At 38.4% G+C, this 21,433-nt stretch overlaps 2 protein-coding genes across 3 annotated transcripts; one reads left to right on the top strand and one right to left on the bottom strand.

Moving 5' to 3' along the window:
• Positions 1-82: 82 nt before the first annotated feature.
• Positions 83-8,222, bottom strand: LOC108234429 (solute carrier family 2, facilitated glucose transporter member 11). Of its 2 annotated transcripts, none has more exons than XM_017413623.3 (12): positions 8,091-8,222; positions 6,349-6,447; positions 5,976-6,136; positions 5,765-5,889; positions 5,157-5,286; positions 4,932-5,080; positions 4,249-4,436; positions 4,035-4,145; positions 2,887-2,988; positions 2,714-2,789; positions 1,639-1,766; positions 83-1,533 (listed from the first exon to the last, which is right to left on the bottom strand). In XM_017413623.3, exons 1-12 carry the CDS (start codon positions 8,106-8,108, stop codon positions 1,306-1,308), a joined length of 1,515 nt encoding a protein of 504 aa, XP_017269112.1. In that variant the 5' UTR covers positions 8,109-8,222; the 3' UTR covers positions 83-1,305. The 2 variants fall into 2 exon arrangements, with proteins under 2 accessions (XP_017269112.1, XP_017269111.1); XM_017413622.3 differs by lacking the exon at positions 8,091-8,222 and adding an exon at positions 6,557-6,694.
• Positions 8,223-10,849: 2,627 nt separating this feature from the next.
• On the top strand, positions 10,850-21,252 carry si:dkey-98f17.5 (uncharacterized protein LOC569123 homolog). Its single transcript, XM_017413640.3, has 12 exons — positions 10,850-11,094; positions 12,281-12,392; positions 13,818-13,911; positions 14,254-14,308; positions 16,825-16,965; positions 17,047-17,207; positions 17,309-17,407; positions 18,537-18,682; positions 18,833-19,004; positions 19,080-19,192; positions 19,596-19,683; positions 20,006-21,252. The coding sequence occupies exons 1-12, from the start codon at positions 10,866-10,868 to the stop codon at positions 20,057-20,059; spliced, it is 1,464 nt and encodes a 487-aa protein (XP_017269129.2). The 5' UTR covers positions 10,850-10,865; the 3' UTR covers positions 20,060-21,252.
• The last annotated feature ends 181 nt before the right edge of the window (positions 21,253-21,433 follow it).

A 21,433-nucleotide genomic window follows, 5' to 3' on the forward strand; every position in this document is an offset into this window, starting at 1 on the left:
ACACAACAAACTCAAACATGTTATAATGAGACTAATAATGATCTAAAATGGAGACAAAAAAAAACAATAATCAAAAAAAAGGTGAGGTTCAAATATTTTATTCAAATCTGTTTTTAATTCACTGGGAGTCACAGAAATGTTTGTTTTTGGTTGTCATTTAATTAGAGTTTCATGCTCAAGTTTCAAGCTTTAAGGAAGCAAAAGTGCTTCCTTTTCTTAGAATAATAAATGATTTCAATAATTTTTCAGACTGTTCACACAAATATGTTTTTCACTCTCTCTTGTAAAGACTCTTTATGACGGAAATAAAAAACATTGGATTCCTTACAACATTGTGCAAACAATCAGATCAGCCATTAAAATTCAAATTATAATCACTAGTTTATATGAACATAAAGAATACAGATTAATTGGACTCATAGCATAGGTAATTAAAGTAATTCAAGTAAATAAAGAAGTAAAATCAGTGACAAAATGAATATTAATGATTTTAATGAGGGACCTGGAGTTTCCCTGAAAAACTTAACAGAAGAGGTCCAACGGTAAAAAAAGTGTAACATAAACTTCACGGGTAAAGTGGTTAAGTTGATCAGAGCAGGTTTGATCAAAAACAGACCCATAAAACAAATTTACAGTCTGATTTTTAATATCTGCATCAGTTATCACATGTTTGCCTGGTGAAGACAGTTCTGATCTTAGCTGGATCAAAAAGATAATAATCTTGCATTCAATCTTTCTTCTGAGTGATTTATTTTGGCTTTTACTGCCTAAATAAGATCTGTTTCCTTTTCAAGCGTACAGTACAATCTCACATTCAGTATAATGACTGTAACTGAGTTTGATGAACAGCCAGTGAGACTTTTTCTGGTCCTGATTGTGTCTTCATGCAGTTTGGTTATATTCATATTACTTAATCTAATTAACTTTCTGATGTTTCTAATCACTCTTGTTAATGCGTTTTGCAGCCCAGTAGATAAACTCCCTGCACAAACTCTTTGTTCACCTGATCACATGCAACCCGGAGGGATTAGAAAAAAAAAAAACCCTTTCAAATCCTAAAAACCAGGCAGCTGCAGTGGATTTACTTTGAACTTGTTCACACCATTTAAGAAATAGTTTTTTATTAATTGAAGTTTATTTAAAAATCTAAGCAGAGCACCTTTAATAGAGGAAGTATAAAAGGAACATTTAAAACACCTGAATGTCTGTGGAAGAACAACATCCACTCGGGACACGTGTGATGGCATTACAACAAGTTACATCTCTGATATAAACTAATCCGTGATGCTTTGTGACGTAAAAACGTTAGGAGCGACGGAGAAGGCGCTGACTGGGGGACATTTCACTGGGGTTCTGATAAGAGGACTGTCCCCGCTCAGCACTGCAGGACTTTCTCTTGTTGACGGTCAGGAACTCATTTTGGATCTCCAGAAACGTTTTGTTCTTTGTCTCAGGAACAACAAGGAAGATGTAGACCGTCACTAAGGAGCAGACAGCCAAGAAGACCAGGAAACAGTACTGCTGGAGCCCGATCTGTAAGAATGAAAGAAGGCCTGATGCATCTTCAATATTCATTCAAAATGCAGCATAAAACATTTCAAAGTGGAGATCATTTTACAAATAACTCTGAGGACCGACCACAATAAAAGGGAAGACCAAGCCGATGAAGAAGAAGCTGAGCCAGTTGACCGACCCAGCGATCATGAACGCAGCAGGGCGAGCGGTCTGAGTGAACAGCTCCATGGTTAAGATGTTCGTCACACCACCTTCACAGAAGATCAATCAATAATCAAAGCCAAGTTTCATTCATTCAGTGCTGTGAGCATGTGTGAATATGTGTGACCATAACTAAAATAAAGAATGTCATAATAAATGCACACTGGCAGTGCATGCTGCCTAACCTGAATATGGACATTAAAAAAATCTTCATGTTTTGGACAAACTATATCCATAAAACTGCAATCATGACCTGATGTGAATCTGTCTGTTTTAAGTGGTTGTAAAAGGTTGCATTCAGATTGAACAGTGCTGGTTTATATACAGAACTTAAAAAATTCAATAATATCAAAATATTGGAATTTAAATCCATGCAGCACTAATGAAATAAGTTATTTTCTTCAGTCTATATTAAAGCCATAATAGCTGTCAAAATACAAAATCTTTCAGTGTATTTATGCATCATATAAAATAAAGTACACATCATTCACTGCCAAAAGTCTATTGATTAATTTGTGATAAATGACTGAAATCCTAATTGTTGCCAACAATCAAGAGTCGTTTGTTTACATGCAAACATTGACAAGTTCACTTTAGACAGTCTCAGTGCAAAAGATATCGAGTTGGTAAAATGATCCCAAACAGAGTCAGAAGGAGAACGATGGAATCAGAGACGCAGGTCAAAAGAGAAAAGGTAAAGTTTTTCTTCTTCTTCTGAAAAGAAACGGTGACTAAAAACTGTGAAGACTAGAGACGACAGAAGTCGAGTCATTCTGGGGGAGGAAACTGAGCAGTGGAGAGCGTTGAAGCAAAAGTTGGGGCCTGATGAGTTTAAGCTACATTAACCCCTTTAAGTCTTTAATTTTGTATTTGGATCTGCATCCTTTGGCCTCCATCTGGGAGTGATGCAGCACCCTTTGCACCTCTGCTTCCCTCAGTCTTGTCAATTAATACAAAGAAAAAAAACTGTGAAAAGTTCCTGCTTTTAGTTGCTTACCTGGTCCTAAGCCAAAACTCAAGATAAATGCAAAAACACAGGCCATGCTCAGGTACGGAAAAACTTGGCTGACATCCTAAGCGACAAGAAATTACATAAAAAACAATCAAAAAAAAAAAACTCCAACTTGTAACTTTGGTGTGGACTTGGTGTGGTTCTGAAGTAAAAGTTACCTGGAAAGTGAGCGTCAGGGTGAACAAAACACAGCAGATGCTCATCAGGATGTATCCTCCTGTGATGAGCACTTTCCTTCCCAGACATTCGATCAGCAAACCCTGAGACACACACAGCCAAGACAGATACTAACATTTTACTTTTTCACAAAATACTAAGCTGGAATTCAGTACTAGTAAAGCTAAATGTTGCCGTGATTAAGAAGAAAGATGTCTGCTGCAGTTTTAAAGCTGTTTTTTAATAAAATTTCAGCAGCTTTGGGACTTTTTTTTTTCATTTATTTAGTCTTTTTTTGATAGTTGGTGTGGACAGGTCAGTAATGCCAGTATGGACTCTGTTGGGGTTTTTTTGTGTCACACTTTTACAAAATGTTTGTAATGTGGTTTATCACGCTGAAATAATCAAAGCCTTCACTGATCTGACAACTGGACTGTGTGCTGATGATGGTTCCTCTCCTCTGGACTGAATGATTCCTAAAACAATTTCAAATCTTGATTTATTAAAGCTGCATGGTGGTGCCGTGTCATCTCACAGCCCGAAGGCCGCAGGTTAAAAACTAAGCCGGGGCCTTTCTGTGTGGACGTTCCATGTCCTCCTTGTACATGTTCAGGTTTTCTCCAGGTACTCTGTGTTTTTCCCACAGAACAAACACATGCATGTTGGGTTAATCAGCACCTCTAATTCGATCCTTGTCTCTGTTCGGCCCCGTCATGGTCTGAACGCTGTGTTTACCCACATGATCTTTCTCAGAACATGTGCCTTTGCTCCTAAGAGACTCAGCTTTTGTGCAACAATATATGTTACATCCTGTTGTCCCCCTGATCTGTCTGGAATTAATCCATTCAGTTGTGAGATGTTCACCTAGATAACCCAACTTTTCCAGATTTTAAATTTACTTTCCCCAACTTCTTTACCCAATAAATTCATGCATGTGACAATGAGCCTGCACAATTAACAAAACTGACCATTTGATCATTTTAAATGATATTTTTTGTTCTGTTTGATTTTAATTTAATGTAGGAATCGATCTGATTTCCCAGTTGCTGTCTCTCATTTGCAGTTTCATCATTTCTCTGTCGGAGCAACATCTAAAAAGCTAAATTCAAAGACTCCAGACTTGCAGATTTGTTGAGAAACTCATACTTACACACGTTAAAGCTGTGATGCATTCACAGGCACCGGTGCCGACAGTTGCATACGGTATTTTATCAGCGGGGATACCTGACTGTCTGAAAACATAATCTGCATAAAAGTAAATCTACGGGGCAAAAAAGAGAGAAAATACAGTGATTTTTTTTTTTACTTCTTAAATGACACTTGTTAAGCTGCTGAACTTTCCACAGTGACGATGTCATACGTACAGCATTGATGCCATTCAGCTGCTGAGCCATGTTGAGCAGAATGATGGTGAGAAGCTGCCAGCGAATACTGCGGTCAGAAAAGAGCTCCCAAGGCTTCTTGGCCTGGAAACCCGCTAAGTTATTCCTCTCTTTCTCTATATCCTCCAATGCAGCATCACAGTCAGCCGAACCATGCAGCTGCCTCAGGGCTGCAGACAGGGAAACACATGACTCACACGGACTGACATCTTCTGTTCTCAACTGATCAGGCTGCTGGAGCCTGACTTTTTGAGATCCAATCAAAAGGTTTGCAGGGCTACGCCTCTTTTTTTTTCCACATTAGAGCATGATATGAGAGAGCTCACATGCTTGAACTGACAACCACTGAGAAGGAAATGTCCCTGCCTGCAGCGATAAGAACAGTGGAAATGTTACAGCATTTAGTGTGGACTGCTGTGGTCTTTTTGAAAGTACAAGCGAGTACACGATTTTTACACTACACGCATGGTCTTATTTGCACAAATAAAACCCTCTGAATGGATCTGGATCTTAACATCTTGTATAAAAACACTTTAATATGTGAACTAGAGGAGTCAGGATTAGAACAGTTGTCCTTCTGATGATTGTTGCTCAAACCTATAGGGCCACAGCAATCCACAAAAAAAAACAAGTTTTAACTTTTATAACAAACCCAATTCTTTTACCTTTTTTGCATCCCTCATCATCTCCTTTATCAATCAGCAGGTAGCGTGGGCTCTCTGGGAACCAGGGCAGGATGAGGAGCTGCAGAACTGCAGGAATAAATGTGGTGGACAGCAGGATGGGCCAGTACTCCTCTTTACCCAGGACCTCCCTGTGCGATCACACAAACATGTCTGATTAGTACTCCTTACCTTTTGCAATTCGTGGTATTTGTGTTCAGCGTTTACTTCAGGCCCATCACTTGTCCGGTTAAGATGCCACCGGTGATGAAAACAGAGGTTCCCATTCCCATGGCTCCTCGTAACGCCGTCGGAGCGATTTCCCCCAGATAGAGAGGTTGAACACATAAAGCAATGCCTAAGAAAATTGCATATTTTAAAAGTTTGACTTGCTTTCTCACACCCAATACATAAAGTTAAACCTCAAAATCTTTTGTCAATGTAAAAAATGATTCACACCACAGACCTAAAGTGAAGCCTTTTTGTTTTTATTTAATTTACATTAAAAGTGGAAGAAGACTTGAAAAACTGCAGCTTGAGTTTGAAACACAACCCAAGAAAATGAATTGAAATCCATGTCTTCAAAAGCTACTTTTTTCCTGGAGTAATAATATTTTGGTATTCTGATGATAGTAGTGCTGAGGTTCAACTTTCAACTACAAATCTTATATTTACAGCAGAGAATCCGCAGTTTAAATGGGTATTCTTTATGCGACTTTAACAGTAAAATGTTTTGGCAAACAACTTAATCAAAATCTGTTTCACTGTTGGAATATTTCTGGATCTTCTCATTTTCTTCCGTGTAAAGATTTTAAATCAGTTCCTAAATGATTTACCTGCATTTAGTCCACAGAGAAGACGTCCAGCGATGAGTAACTCAAACGATCCAGCAGAGGAGCTCAGACCCATCAGCAGAGCAGCCAGTAATGAGAATATGTTACTACACAGCAGCGTTCCTCTCCTGAAACAGCCACATTCTCCGTCAGATCTTTGATGCAAGCGACAAAACATGAAACAGTCTCACCCAGTTTTTTCATCTCTCCTGACCTGCCCAGCTTCACAGACAACGTCCCGCCGATCGAAACCCCTATGAGTCCTCCTAAAGTGAATATGGACACTATAGTGGACCAGAGCAGAGTGAGAAGATCCTCTGATATGCTGGTTTGGTAACGCTGCATCCAGGTGACGTTGATGAAGTTTTGTACGTACTGGAGACAAATTAAAAGAAAATAAAGTGTTATTTTCTCTCCTTCACACGCGTGTCGTAATGAGCCGAAATTAAACATCATGTGGATAATCTTGACTAAAGCTTCATCATTTATTCTGATAACTCAACAAGAGTATAAATCTACAGAGTTAATCCATTCTTGGATCCTATATTTCTGGGAGTCATAACACTGTGATGCAGTCTGGTTTTTACCATTGTGGGAGCATTGATGACAGATATATTATATCCATACTGAAAGGTTCCTCCAATACAAGCAGCAAACACAGCCAACACCAGAGATTTGTTTGGAAGCTGCAAAGAGAAAGAAACCTCTCAGACCAAACATTTTCTGTAAATCACGAACAGAAAGAAAAAAATGACTCACCCAGCCTTTGTTGACTAGTCATTACAGCTCACCTACCTTTACCCTCTTTTTATCTTTGATGTCTTTAATGAGCAGAGGCTCATATTCAGTCGCAAACTCATTTGGCATTGTGTCAAAGCTTCAAAGCTCCTAAACGTTTAACCTTTGTGCTCAGAGTATCCTTCCTGCAGGAGCTCCCTCTTTAAAGTAAACTTAAACTCATCAGGAGGAGTATTTTATGCTGAGGGTATGACAATTGATCTGTTGTCAGAAAAGGAGTGTGAAGTGTGGAGAAATCTTCCGTGTCTATCAGGATTTTATGCTTTCATGACTGCATCCCATTACTGAAGAGATTCAGCTCGGCTGTGCTAATAAAATGGAAAACAAGTGAACTCGAACAAACGGGAAGTCCCTTCAATGCAGAGATTAAATGTTAAAGATTCCAATTGCTGCAGTGCAGATATACATATATATATATATATATATATATATATATATATATATATATATATATATATATATATATATATATATATATATATATATAACAAAACTTTTTAATGAAGAACCAGAACATCTTACTGATTATATTAAATCTCAATGAAGGTGGGTCTTATATTTTATCATATTCTCATGAATTTCTCATTGTTAATCTTTTGACAGCAATAACATATGCCTCTGTGTATTGTTGACAACAGGTTTTAAAATACTAAAAATAAAAAACTTCACTGCTTGTTCACAGAATTTCCCCAGAACCAGCCACGAGCAGTAACCACGTTATGTGCTGACTCCCCCTATGTGTCAAATTTAGGAAGAGCACTCAAGCTGTGGGTCTGTCTGTCTGTCTGTCTGTCTGTCTGCACTCGTTATTTTTAAACAGTTAAATAGATTGAGTTTAAGATATAACATGCACTGCACCGTTAATTTGCATTTCTGCAGCAAATTCCCTCTTAAACAGATGTAAACAGATAGTTAGAGATGTAAATGGTTTACCACTGTAGATTATTAATGAGAACAAGTTACCGTTGTTTGTTGTTCTTTTTGTTCCTCAGTTATGAAGATGTTGCTGATTCTCAGTGCAACTCATTGATGATTATAACAAATAATAATCAGGTTATAATGTTCAGAGCTGCAAGAATTATATAAATACAACCCAAGACGTACTTTCAACGGCTTTTAATTACAAATCTATGAAGAAGCTCCACAAGCCTGAATTGAAAATTTTGAACAATAATTCTAGGCGGCATTTTAAAACCTACTTCATTCATTCTGACTCGTGCGTTTACTGCTTTCTAGCTAATGTTCTTTTGAGCACTAAATGCAACAATAAGCAAATAAAAAAGTCTGTTGGAACTTCAGTTTTTCTATGTAAACCCTCAAAGTAAATGTATAAAGTCTAAAACGCCTGAAAGTAAAACAAAAACGGCAAAAGTCACAACAACCCCCCACCACACACACAAATAAAAAATGCAAATGCATTGTTGCCCGACATTTGATTAAACCTCTCTGGCATCTTTGCAGAAAAGCCTCACGTTAAAAAATCCAAACAATGAAAAACTGAAACTCAACTGGATGTTGGACGTAAACTCACCTCTTTCTTTGAATCCATTGATCCCCTATTTAAATTTCTTTCTAAAGACGCAGGAAAACGGGGTTTAAATAAACCATTAGCAGCGAGCCTTGCACTTTATTTGGAGCAGTAGCTCCACAGAGGGTAGGGTGGGGAGGAGGTGTTAACCCCCCCACCCCTGAAGCACATTCCTGCGAGGTGCTGAGCTTGAGCTCTTTTGGCAAACAAAAGATTTCTGACCCAAATACACAACTAATATCCAGTCTTTGTAGTACACTCCACACCGGCAGCTTGCTTCATGTCATTCTGCATTTTATCTAAAAGGCATAATCACTACGGTTCAAACTGCCAGAGATTAGGATCAGCAAAGTTAAAGTCGAGATCTGTCATTGAGCAGAAACAGGGTTTTTGACAGCAGAGTGGTCGTTTAATGAATTATAGAAAGTTGTAAAAGATCATGGTCAAAATGTTCAGATTCTTCAAACTAAAGCTCATTTTATAAACAGATTGAATGAGAAAGTACAAAGAAATCAAAACTTATCTAAAACTTTGAATTATATGAAGGATTTTTCACCTTCTTCAGTCTTGCTGACTTTGATAAGATTCAATCTTAAAAGCTGTCTTTGAAATATTTACACTTTGAGTCGATAAATTCCTATATGACTGATTTGCTCATCCTGTGGGTCCTTCAGGTCATTGTCACATGTGAGTTTTTGACATATTTGGTCAGTTTGGGGTGTTTTTCTCACAAGTTTTATGAAGTGAAGTAACTTAAGACTTTGGTCTTTGTTTTTGTTTATCTGAGACATCTGAGTCTGGACCTTTCTTTATGAAACCTGATAATAAAAGATGTTTAAATAATTTGAATGTAAAAACAGAAACTGTTCTAAGACTACAGCCAAAGAGAAAATAAGGTTTTCATTTTAGTTCTTTCCACTTAAATAATATAGACTTTTTTCAGATCAAAATTATTCTATTCTAGACTTAAATGTAAAAGTTAAAAAAGTCAAGGAATCAGTATCAACCAAAATGACCCTGAAGCATCTATATGAAGCTGTAAAGAAATATAAAATAAATTGATCCTGAGCATCTTTGAATTTTAGACCTCTGTTGTGAATCAGGTTTGTGATCTAAAACCGAGATTCCACCAGAGACATAAAAAGCATTGTCTGAGGGCAGCTAAGGACAACAATAAGCTCCTTATTAAAAGGAAAATTATGTCAGTGAATAAAACCGTTTCATGCTTAACCCACATATCTATTTTTTCCTCAGTTTGGTTATTCCCATTGAAATGAGGGTATGAAAGAAAGTCAGGTGATGAGCTGAGTGAACTGCCACATGTTTCAGTGCAGTTTGAATTTTACTGCAAACAGCAGCTTGTAATACTGTGCTACAGTATACTGAAGGGAAACCAACATATGTAGTGTTTGAAGAATATAACATAAAGGATCTGAGCCTACAGCTCAAAAGCTAAACAGATAAGGGTCACTGGGAATTAAAATATGGAATAAAAGGCAATCCACTTCAATGCAGCATAAGATTTTTTTTTTTTTTTGCATGAGATGTCATTGTTGTACCTCAGAGGTCTAAATTCAACATCAAGAAGTCAGTTTACGATCATGTCACTGTCAACTTTATTTCTATAGCACATAAAAACAAAAGAGGTTGACCAAAATGCTTTACGATTCAGTCAAACGAAAAGAACTATAAGAAATCCTAAAAAACAAGTAAAGCTAAAATAAAATACAGAAACACACCATAAACCCATCAGCTCTAACTGAATCTTAATCTCTGCCTGATTTAAACACCAAAGGAAAAAAAGATGGGTTTTAAGCATAGATTTAAAAACAGTCTCAATGGTCTGCATATAAATACGTAAACTGTCTGGAGCAGCAAATACAAAAGTACCTTTATAATTTTCTTATGCCCAGTGAAGGGTTTTGATCCTTTATAGTGTATTTTTATTTATATATAATCACATTATGTTATTTGATAAGTGTTTCATGATTTTAAAGTAATTAGGTTTGCTTAATATTGATGTAGTTTCAGAATGGTAAAGTGTTAAACTTTATGTTTGCTCAAGGTCTTAAAAGAAAAAATGTTGGAGCTGTAATCCATCAAGATAAAATATAGCTATGCTAGCCGAAACTGTGATTCTGGAATTTCTTTATTAATATGATTCAGTGTTTCTTATCTAACTCCCTAATGTCACCTAGCAACGGGTGGAGAGAGGTATCTTTATTTCTTTAAAAAAAAAACTTGTGAGGAGCCGAAGCCCCAAACATTTTCTGCATAAGGGCGGGGACACCTCTCAGGCTAAGATTCTAGAATTCTGAATATTATTGCTCTTACAATATTGTTTGTTTATTTTACTGTTATTTCTTAATAAAAGAACTTTAAACTTGAAGTATTGGTGTTTGACAGATTGTTCTCAATTAAAGATCCTGGAGGGATCGAGGAATCCCAACACAGGTTATAGTTAATTATGTAAACAAAAACAACAACAACTAAACAACAAGAAGTCTAAATTCCCAGAAAACAAACCTGAAGTAAATTGCCACATTTTTTTATTCTTTCTTATTCTTTAAAAAAAAAAAATTTAATTGAAATGAAGCTGTTTTTTGAAACAAAATGGGATTACGTCTTCTTCCTCTGTGATTTTATTTAAGTAAAATAATACTGAGAATATATATTTTTTGTAGAGCATTTTCTCCTCTTCTTGAAGCTTAAAAACAGATGGCATTCTTTTTGTTTCCATCTTGCAGTAAATGGTGCCACAAACCGCGCAGGGTCAGAATGCCACAGTGGGGCGCTGTTTCCGCACGGGACGGTGGCACACCGTGTGCAACCCCGAAATCCTTCCCCCGGTTGGTTGGGAACAGCAAAGAGACGGTTATACTGATTGTGTCCACAATGTCGGGTAGAAAGCCCCGGTCTGTGGCGAACCCTCTGGAGTCTGCAATCACCACACCGAGTGAGAGGATACTGAAGGAATGTCACAATCTGTATGTCGACAGCGAAAACGGTAAATGATCTACGATCCGGATGAAATCGGAGTAAAGCAGAAACAAACACCGCTGTTGTTGTTTTGTGGTATTTAGCCGTGCTCTGTGTCAGGCTGAGGCTTGGAGCGTGGAGTTAAAAGTGAATGCAGCTTGTAGAGTTTGTGAAGTGGTCTGCTGCAGCTGCTGCCGGTGTCAAACACATGACACCGGGAGAAAGCTGCTGTCTGTGCAGCTCAACAGGGCAGCGCCCGTCTCTGACGACACACACACACACACGCACACACACACACACACACACACACACACACACACACACGCACGCACGCACGCACGCACGCTCGCTGTCAATGTCATCCAGCGTTTAAACCTCTCAATTTTAACCCTAGTGTTTGCAGATACACTGTCCTCAACAATAATCCTGTTATTTAACACAGATCTTCTGATCACTCTGTCTGTGTGGAGAGCCTCTTTTTTTTTTTACTGTCATTCTTATTAAACTATTGTTTGAACTTAAACTGGGAAGTGCACTGGTTACCTGACCAGAAAAGCCCAAAGTACAATAATGAACAAATTGACAAATGCAGCTGAGTTAAGTTCCCTCCACTGGGATCATTGTTGGTTTTTACAACATCCTACAGGTCGACCGATAAGTTGTTTTCTACAGCCAATTCCGATGCCAGTCTTTAGATATCAGGGCATGGATGATATATAACACAATTTTTCTTTTTTCCTGGCCAATTAAGTATTTTCCATTCAACAAAAGTATAACGTTTATTTAACTTAAATAAACACATATTTACTAACACTAGGAACAACTTGGACACTTGAAAAATCTATAGAAGAGCATTCTTGCTAACAATAAAAACTCAATTATAGGCTGCAGTAAGCTCGTTGTAGCTGCTGCTGCATCTTCATCGTCCTACTTGATAACAGGCATGGCCAATTGCAGTGACTGTTTTGATTAATGCGGTAAATATCAATTATTCAGTTTACCTCTAATTTACACATAGTCTACAAACTGTGTTGTGTTGGCAGCTCTATTCTAGCAGTTGGATCATTAAACTCTCCAGCTCCAGATTACTTGCACATCATTTTTTAATAATGCATGGGAATTGTTTTCCTGTGTTTGAGCACACAGTCAGTAGTGCACATGATACCTGCAGATACCTTTTTAACTGCAGGACGTTTCTCTGTTTGTGTTTTCAGGCCTGGTACAAATTGCCAGCAGCCTTGGAGTCCGGCTCCTGCCGCCGAGGAAGAAGATTATCGTGATGATTCTGGGGAACCACTCTGCAGGAAAGAGCTCCTTCATTAATTGGTAACAAGTCTTTGTCAATCAGCACGTAAAGTGGGAGTTTGTCGAAAGTATCATCTGGGCGCATAGCTTTAAAAATGTTTTTAAAAACAGAAATGTGTATTTCTATTTAGGGTTTAAACTGTTATTTTTAAATGATATATTTTAATCACAGAGTTCAGAATGAGTTCAGAAATAAACAAGTTCAAATAAACAAATAATCCAGTTTTAAACAGCAACAGATTTTTCCCTTTAATATGATCTAATCAAAAACTTAAATGTAGAACTTATGCTGCAGAAGGTGTAACCAATTAATTGTTGCTTCATTTTCATTTTTCAAATTATGTGAATTAAAGTGCATCTTTCTAAAATCATTTATTCAGAAAACAGGACAGTTTCTAAAGGTGATAACCAAAGATTTTGTCATTTCTATTTCAGCAGTTTTTCAGTTGTAAATAAACTTTATTGTTGTTAAAATTTGCTGCACAATTATCCAAACAGGGTTTTATGGGTGAACTTGAAAACTTCTATTAAAACAAACTTACTAAACAATAAGATTTTTGCTAAAATGTCCGTCCTTGGTAAAAGTCTTTCTGTAATCAAAGAAAAGCAAAGACAGTTAGTTCTTTGGGTTTGAGGTGATTCAGTTTTTATTTTTTATTTTTTTTCAGATGACAGAAATAAGCTCAAATAGAAAAATAATATGGTGCCATCATAAATAAAATCATGGAAGCAGTTTGATCTAATCAAACATTTGTCTTCAAACACAGAGGAGGTGTCTCATCCTCAGATCTGTGGCAGTTTTCAGCATGGTTTTTGTTTTGTTTTTTGTCAGAAAAGTAGACCGTTCAGAGTGAAACATTAACCCTTTAATGTCCAAACACTGTTGTTTATTTGGTTTTATCTATAATTGGGCCTTTCTTTTTTGAAAATGTAATTTAATCAGTCTGCAATATAATGTAGGCAGGTGGCAGGTTCCTAAATTATTATCCACAGGAATGTGAGATCTTTATCCTCTTGAGCTGTTACCTCACTAAAATACCAGCGTTAAGATTTCACCCTGCATCAATCCTCTTAACACATGGGCTGACATTTAACACATTTCAACTAAACAGTTGAGTTGATTAAAAGGCAGAAACTGACTACAAATCATAATTGTTCGTTTTAAAGGAAATGTATTGAGAACAAATTAAACACTGCCTTTTTCCACTTTTACTTCATTATAAACTGAATATCTTTGTCTTTTAGACAAATGTTTGGACAAAATAAAAAGGAAAATCTTTCTTCAAAGCAAAATAATGATGCTCATTTTCACTGTCAGATGTCAGCTGGTATGAAAAACGAAGGGTTGGGGCATTTTTAGGGCGTTTTATGTATTTTGGTTTAAAGCGTTTAGTCGTGCCGTGATAAAGGCTAAATCATTTTCTGCTGCATTTGCGTTTCCTGTAGGTACGTCGAAGAGCACATACAGAAAACTGGCGTGGCCATTGAAACTCAGGGGTTTACCTTCATCACAAGTGGACGCAAGAGAGAATCACTGACGGTGAGAACAGGACGAGGCTTCTGTGTTTCTGCCGACTCAAACATTTAACTTCGGGGTCTGAAGCACCAGTAAAAGTTGTTGAAGCGATGTGTAAAACGATGGATCCTCTCTCCTCCCTTATGCTGCTGTAGTGAATGATGATGATGAATATAAATAATAAATTTGCAGCGCAGGACTGCAGAGTGGTTAAAGCGGGCGCACTGAGCTGCAGCGGAGAGGCTGGTGTTACCCCGAGTGCAAAGAACGAAGGAAAAGAGAACTCTGCTGCAGAGATGAGATGAGATGAGATGAACGTTTGTCTCATTAGGTTCTTTCTCACATTCAGTTTTAACTCCTTCACAGGGAAATGCGACACTGCATCTCTATCCTCACTTTCGACCTCTCCTCGAGTTTAAAGGTAAGATGTGTTTTCCCCTAATTCACTGTTTGCAGTTTTCATTCAAGTAATAATTTAAGTTTTTAAGAAAGCATTTACATTTGATGATTGTATGGAGACTTTATACAACTCAGATAATTGTTTTAATTTCTAACAGTTCGATAAAACAGTTCAGAACCAGCTCTACGCGCAGCTTCCTGATGAGGAGAGATACTTAAATCTTGAGGCTTTTCATTTCTCTGCCTCTGATGTTAAAATCAGCAAAGAGAGATTTTTCTTTTTTAAGTCAGCGTTGTAGTGTTCACAGCACATTATGGTGTTGAAAGATGAATACAGTTACTATCACTTTAGTTTTTTATGTGTCAGGAGAAGTGTGTCTGATTGTGCCATCTGGTGTTTTGGCTGCTTTTTATTGGTTTGATTAATAAAAAAATATCAAAGGACTGAAAAGAAAGGGAAGGATTAAAATATGGAATTAGTCTATCCGTAGAAAAAATGAGAAACAGCTCTGCAGTGTGGCTCATAAATGAATCCAGATGGAAACGGGTGAACTTAAGTTTGCTTTACACGCTCTGTTCACGTTCTAAAAAATGTTGTGTTTTGCTTTTTGGAGTAGGATAATTACCAGAAATCCTAATTTTTCTGCTGGAACCGTGATGCATTTCTGATCATCAGAAAGTCCGATTTTTTTCGTGTGATTGCACATTTAATTAGGCTGCGAGGAATCAACACAGAATATGCAAGTGTTAATTTCTCTCAGACAGAAGACAGAAAAGTGTGTGTGTGTCAGCGGTCCTCAAGTCACTGGACTGTTGCTGGTTGTAGCAGAGCGACTGGGTGTGCCTGCTGTCTGCCTGAGTGTGTGTGTGTGTTCTGTGAGGGGTGGGGGGATGTATGTGCACATTAACCGTGAGCACGCGGAGAGTGAGGGCGAGCGAGGGTTCGCTGGGTGCGGACTCACGGTACGGCGCATGACTCACACGCCCCATCGACAGGAGTGCAGCGTAGTCAGGAGGGGCGGCAGAGAAATGTCAGAGCCATCAGAGACGACGGCAGACTCCAGCAGCAGCAGCACTTGTCTGCTGCCGGAATACAAGCAGGATTTTCATTTGAACTTCGTCTCTTGCTTCTGGAAATACAGACACATCAGCTTTCACAGCGACTGAGGATGACTCATCAGAAAATCACAGTATATCCTTGCGTGGGAGCAGAGGCTCATAATTCTTTAGGCTCTATTTGGATTTTATACCTGCATGAAGAGTGTTGAAATCTTTTTTTTTTGTCTTTAAACTCTCAACCTGTTGACAAGAGTTTACGCAACATGAACTAAAATCAGGACAAATTATCTGTTATTATGAGAGCTCAGGTTGTGCTCAAGTTATTTTTACTCATTTGTGCTCTGACTAGTTTGAGCACTTGTATCTAATAATGTTTAATTTGTAAACCCGGACTTGGCAGCCTTTTTGCAGCCTTCCTTAATCTTTGAATCTACTGCAAAAACCTCACTTTCAGTCGAGAAACTTTGCAGTCACATGCGAGCAACACTTTACTCTCTGTTCCCCTTTTGCATGACTTTTTATTCGAACCTTATGGCCAGAAATGTCGGTTCTGAGGGCATTTAATTTCCTGATTTCAAGCAGCAGATGCAATCTTTTGTATTGCAACTAAATAGCTTACAGACCAGCAGCATTAAGGAAATCGAACATAAGGCGTTTTCATTGCATTTTTATGTATATGAGTAAATCCAGAGACTATCTGAAACAACAATCTTTTACGCAGTTCGGATGTTGTGATCTTGCAGAGTTTGTGAGCAGATCTCTGAGATTTGTGATATAAGGCATGTGGCTGTGTAAGAGAAACGTAGCGGCATGCTAATGCAGTGGCCCGGCACTCTGCAGCACAACGCTGTGATTTGTGCTGCGTGTTGACACCTGCCTCTCCGTACGAAACAGCCTCAGTGTCATCCCGGGCCCCTGCTCTGTTTGCGTGTGAATGTGTGGCGAGGGAGGACGGCGCCGTGGCCTTTAATAGTGCGGGTCCGTCTCAATAGTGATCCTGTTCTGTTTGGATTGGGGTAAACCTCCACAGTGCGTTGCCTCACAGTCGTTCTTCACTGGCTAGCTTTATGTCCCACGTCCCCACACTAAAGCTGCCAGTTGAAGAGCTGTTGTGTGTAACCATGACAACAGGCCTCTCCTCAGAGGGGAAATTTCAGACGTTTAAAATGTGTTGGGGTTTTTTTCAAGTCTGAAAATTGAAGCTTTATCTGTGAGGCTGTGGCTGCTGCTGATGATAAAAAAACAAAGGATGTGTGTGGACGGCCAACAACACATCTTTATTTGGTCAATTTTGCCATTAAATTAAGATACACAGTTTGGGAAATCACTAATGTCTCAGCACAAAAGATCTTTGAGTTCTTGATCACAGTGCCACAGATCTCCCTCAGGTCTCCAGGTATTGACCATTCTGCGGTTTGTAGCCAGCTGTAGAAACAGCTTCCTGTTTGTCTGTTTCCTCACAACATCTGTGTTCTCCAGGTGTAATGGACTACCTGTCTGCTGAGATCTCCACCTCAAAGCAGAAAAAATTCAGCCTGGTGACATTTGTGGACACCCCCGGTCTGGTGGATGGAGACATGGTCTACCCCTTTGACGTTAATAGCGCTATCATCTGGTTAGGTGTGTTTGTTATCGGAGTTTTGTTTCCAGTGCCGTCGCCCACACGCTACAGACGTTGTGTTATTTTATGTTTTGGTGCAGGAGAACAAGCAGACCTGATATTTGTGTTCTTTGACCCGATGGGCCAAGCTCTGTGCAAACGCACACTCAACATCGTGGAGAAGCTGAGCGAAAAATGTGGCGACAAACTGATGTTTTACCTCAGCAAGGCGGACGAAGCCGGGAGGGAGACAGACAGACAGGTCTGTCCACTTCACCTGTAAATATTTTTTAAATGATTGTGAGAAAAAAAGTCTTTATATATATGTTTATATATATTTTATTATTGTTGTTTTTCCTGCAGAGAGTCATGATGCAGATTGTCCAGGAATTATGCCGCCGTCCAGGTCTCAACAAATGTGGTTTTGAAATGCCGACAATATATATCCCCAACCCACAGAAGGTAAAAGTAGATGAATTTTACAGCCTACACATGATGGGACTTTATTGTTTTTGGTCTGAAAAAAGGTAGTTCCAGTCTTTTGAAGCAGAGTTCTGTGGAAAAGTTGTGAACAGTCAATATCTTACTTGTTGTATTTAGTTCTTTGAGTTTGGACAAACAGAGTTTAATTGTGAACGTTATTTTAGAAACCTTTTTATTCTGACAGTTTTGCATTATGCAGGTATTCTGGCAGGAATATTATGACATTCCTGCTGCACCTGGCTACACTGGACGTGCTACAGCTAGTTGCAGCTGCTGTTAATGACACTTGCCTCATTATGTCAAACTGACATGAGTTTAAAGGTTTATAAAGCAGTGTTTGAACCACAATGAATTGTTTTAAATTGGAGTAAAGATGTCCGAAATCCACTGTAGTCTTGGCCTCATCCCAACTCGTCAGTCTGGTTAGAACTAAACTCTATTTCTCCAAGCTGAGATCATTCAAAGAGGTACCTACAACAGGTAAGATATTCATTGTTTATTACCTTTCCATAGAATCACTCTTGAAAAAGATCTAAGTTATGGCTTTAAGATCTGTTTAAAAAATCAAATTAAGACAATCTCATACTTCCACTCACTTTGCAGTGAAGCTGAGGATCAGATTGTTGTTGTTTTTGAACCTTTTTCCTCAGAGCTCATTAACAATCTGGATTTAAATCTCTAACAGGATGACTGAACTGCAGTTGATTGGACTTTGAAACTTCTTTGCTTCAGTTTATTGATATTATTTCAGAGTTATTGAATCTTTGGGAGGCACGGGGATTATAAACCACGGTCTCCATCGGCTTGCCGTTAAGAATTGCAGCCCGTGTCCTGAGTTATTGCTGTACCTCCTCGTGATCTACAACCTCACAGCCCTGCACCGCATAGTTTATGTGTGTCCATTCAGACTTCTAGTTTATATTTTGCTGAGCAAGTAGAGCTTCATTTCCTGCTCGGTTTACAAAGCTGTCGATCAAAACGCCCCCAGGATTTGTCGTGAGAGTTTCCAGCCTCTCTCTTGTTGACCGGTGGTTTTACTTCTGTTTCAAATCTGATGCATTTTGATCTGATGCATCGGCTATGCTTGGTCTTTTTTTGTTGTTTTTAGCCAAGCAGGTGTGTGAACCAGATCGATAGTGTTTGTCAGACCATTGAGAAGACCATCAACCAGGCTGTTCAGAAGACTTTGGATCAGCTGGAGAAAGACAGTGACCTCATTTGTTCCACCATCAGCAGCAGACTGGAGCAGGACAGGTTTGACTTTCTTCAGACCATTTATCGTGCTCGAATAATTACTAAAGGCTAATCTAACAAGACAAGTTGTGTTTTAATAAACCGTGTGTATCAGATATAACCAGCAGCAGTAAATCTTTAACTGGACTGATTGGTTTACTGTGCACACAGGGCTGATGTGGCTTACAACAAAAGCGTCCGTCTTCACTCCGTTCTGTGTGGCGCTTTGGGCATTTTCCTACCGTTCCTCTTCATCCTTAGTTTCATTGTAAACACCTTCTCCAAAAAGCAGCTGGACGAGGTGTTTGGTGAAGGTCCGACTCGGACCATCACAGTCTTCACGGTAAGTTCAGGAAATCTCAATGTTGGCAATAACCGATGGAAGAATAACAGCTTTCATCCAATCTGTGTGTCACAGGGGATCGTGATGTATTTATGGGAGTGGATACCCGAAGACGGACAAGCGGTCTTTGTGATTACTTTTGGGGCTTTTTGCTACCTCCTGCTTTTCCTGGCAAAATACTTTGCCGGGTAAGTGTAGCAAATATCAAATAAAAAATAACCCCTAAAAATGTGAGAAACAAAATTGTAAATGTAAATTGAATTGAAACATTTAACAAATAAGAACTTCTTATGATTGAGCATGAGTGAGAAGGACCTGGTTTTGTAGAGACAGAAGCTACAACAGTTTCAGCTAAAGAAGGAAAAGATCGGCTCCATATTGAAGCAATAATAAATAAATGAGTATTTTTTGAACTGTTCAGAGCTTTAATAAACTCCCAAAGGAAAATGCACTTATTGTAACAGGTTTATTTAATTCTCTGAGTGTTTTGAAGGAGCGTCTTTATATTTTTTTTAAAGAGTGTTGGCTTATTTGGAAAGCACATGCAGATCAGTTCTAACTCTGAGTGTTTATTCTCATTATTTTTATCAGCCGAGGAAATAAAACTTTGACCAAGAAGGAGAAGAGGAAGATGGCAGAATACAGTGATTATATCCATGATATTGTCAAACCTAAGAAGGTGAGATTTGGTCTTTGTTTCATTGTGTAGTTTGTTTACTTTAACCAAACCACAACCATATATTTTCACACTGTCAAGGGTTTTCTGGGAGTAACGTGTCAGTAGTGACACAGTTCTCCTCACATTTGTGGTTTTTGTGTCTTTAAGTTCAGCGTTTTCAGATGCAACTTTCAACCTTCATTGTTGTGTTAACGGCCTAATTCCAATCGTTCCACTGGTTTAAATATTTAGTTTTTATTTTTTTACCTTGTAGTAGTGAAATAATAAAAAGCCTAATTCCAAACGTAAGAGAAAAGCTCACAAGGCTCATTTTGCTCCACAGGCTAAGCTGTACGAGTGGTACCTGCAGCAGTGCGCCGCAGAATATGACCTCTGACCCCGGGGAGGCAGAAGACGGTCCACACAAGGACGATGGCACATTTTTACACGTTTTTGTAAAAAGCCTTTCACCCGTATGTGTTTCTTGGCATTTTTTAGGACAGTCAACAATGAAATGTTCCGATCTTCTTCCTCTGAATCCCAGGCGTAACCTCAGATTTATCATCTCAGCTGGTGATTCTGAAAAGTGCCTTGTTTTTACTGGGACAAGCTGTGATTGTTGCTGTTAGACAAAAGCAAATCTCATAATGGGACTTTAAGAAAAAAAAATCTTTTGTAGCTTTTTGTAAAAAAGTACCTTTAGGGAAAGAAGTGTTTACAAAAGGACTTTTCTCTCTTTCGAGCTCTGATTTATCAGCAAATATATTTTTGTGATGTTCAAGTGTCCTAAAACTTTCCAGCCCCATCCTGACTGAAATGTTACCTGAATGTGTTTGTGTGCTTCTAGCTGTACGACCACAGCTGTGAAAACATCTGGGCATTTATACTGGATGCACAGAGTCAGTGAACCTCAGGGCTAAAGTTCTCTACTTCTTCCAAAAACTGATCCCACAGGAGGATTTCTGTTTTGACGTCTAGTTATTACAGCCATTTTTTTGTTTTAATATGATGACCACTGTCGTGTAATATGTTTGATCCAACAGTAAGGTAAAGGTGGTGATCCGTGAAGTCGCTGCACTGATGTGTATCTCTGAGCTGAGTTACAGAGCACCAAACTCTGCAATTATTTAACTATTAACACCCAATAATGTCTTCACTCCAGTGTTGTATAAATATTTATTATTTGCATCTGTTGTGACATCTGTTGAGGTGCTTTTTTTCCATAGGATGCATCAAATCCTAATAATTTACTCTATAAAAATGTATGACATAACGTGGGAGGATTTGGTTTCTTTTAAAGAGAAAGGTTGGCTTGGTTCAACTCAATATCTTGTCCAACAACCTCTTTGGACTATTTGCGATACTGTTAACTTGTTAGATGCTTCTAGATGTCCTCCTGATTTCATCTTTTACAAGCCTTTACATTATTTAATTAGTTAAAACAAACTGAAATAAATTCATTATTTGCCACTGTTTGTATCTCCCATCACCAAAATGTGAAAGCAGACTGTTTGTGTGTGTTAATCTGTTTGTTACCAAATTCTCTTACGAACCACTGAACAAATTTTAATAAAATCTTGCAGAAAGTCATCACTGGACATGCATCTAGTCACCCCGATTCAAGATGGCTGCCAGTCAGCTGACGTGAGAAAGCACACAAATGGCTATAATTCAGTCAGTTTTACAAATATTGACCTGAGATTTGAAGCGGTAGTAGCTGAGAGTCTTTCTCAACACGTACGCTGAGTGACATCGCAGAGGATCTCACGTA

This window comes from Kryptolebias marmoratus, linkage group LG1, assembly GCF_001649575.2.
Source record: "Kryptolebias marmoratus isolate JLee-2015 linkage group LG1, ASM164957v2, whole genome shotgun sequence".
NCBI classification, from domain to species: Eukaryota; Metazoa; Chordata; class Actinopteri; order Cyprinodontiformes; family Rivulidae; genus Kryptolebias; species Kryptolebias marmoratus.

Bases quoted from the DNA above. Each gene is read 5' to 3' on its own strand.
- si:dkey-98f17.5 (XM_017413640.3), top strand. From the start codon at position 10,866: ATGCCACAGTGGGGCGCTGTTTCCGCACGGGACGGTGGCACACCGTGT. The intron at 12,393-13,817 runs GTAACAAGTCTT...CGTTTCCTGTAG, and splicing joins AAGAGCTCCTTCATTAATTG to GTACGTCGAAGAGCACATAC. The intron at 16,966-17,046 runs GTGTGTTTGTTA...GTTTTGGTGCAG, and splicing joins TAGCGCTATCATCTGGTTAG to GAGAACAAGCAGACCTGATA.
- LOC108234429 (XM_017413622.3), bottom strand. From the start codon at position 6,628: ATGCCAAATGAGTTTGCGACTGAATATGAGCCTCTGCTCATTAAAGAC. The intron at 6,448-6,556 runs GTAGGTGAGCTG...TTCTCTTTGCAG, and splicing joins AAGATAAAAAGAGGGTAAAG to CTTCCAAACAAATCTCTGGT. The intron at 1,767-2,713 runs GTAAGCAACTAA...TCTTCTGTGAAG, and splicing joins GAGTTTTGGCTTAGGACCAG to GTGGTGTGACGAACATCTTA.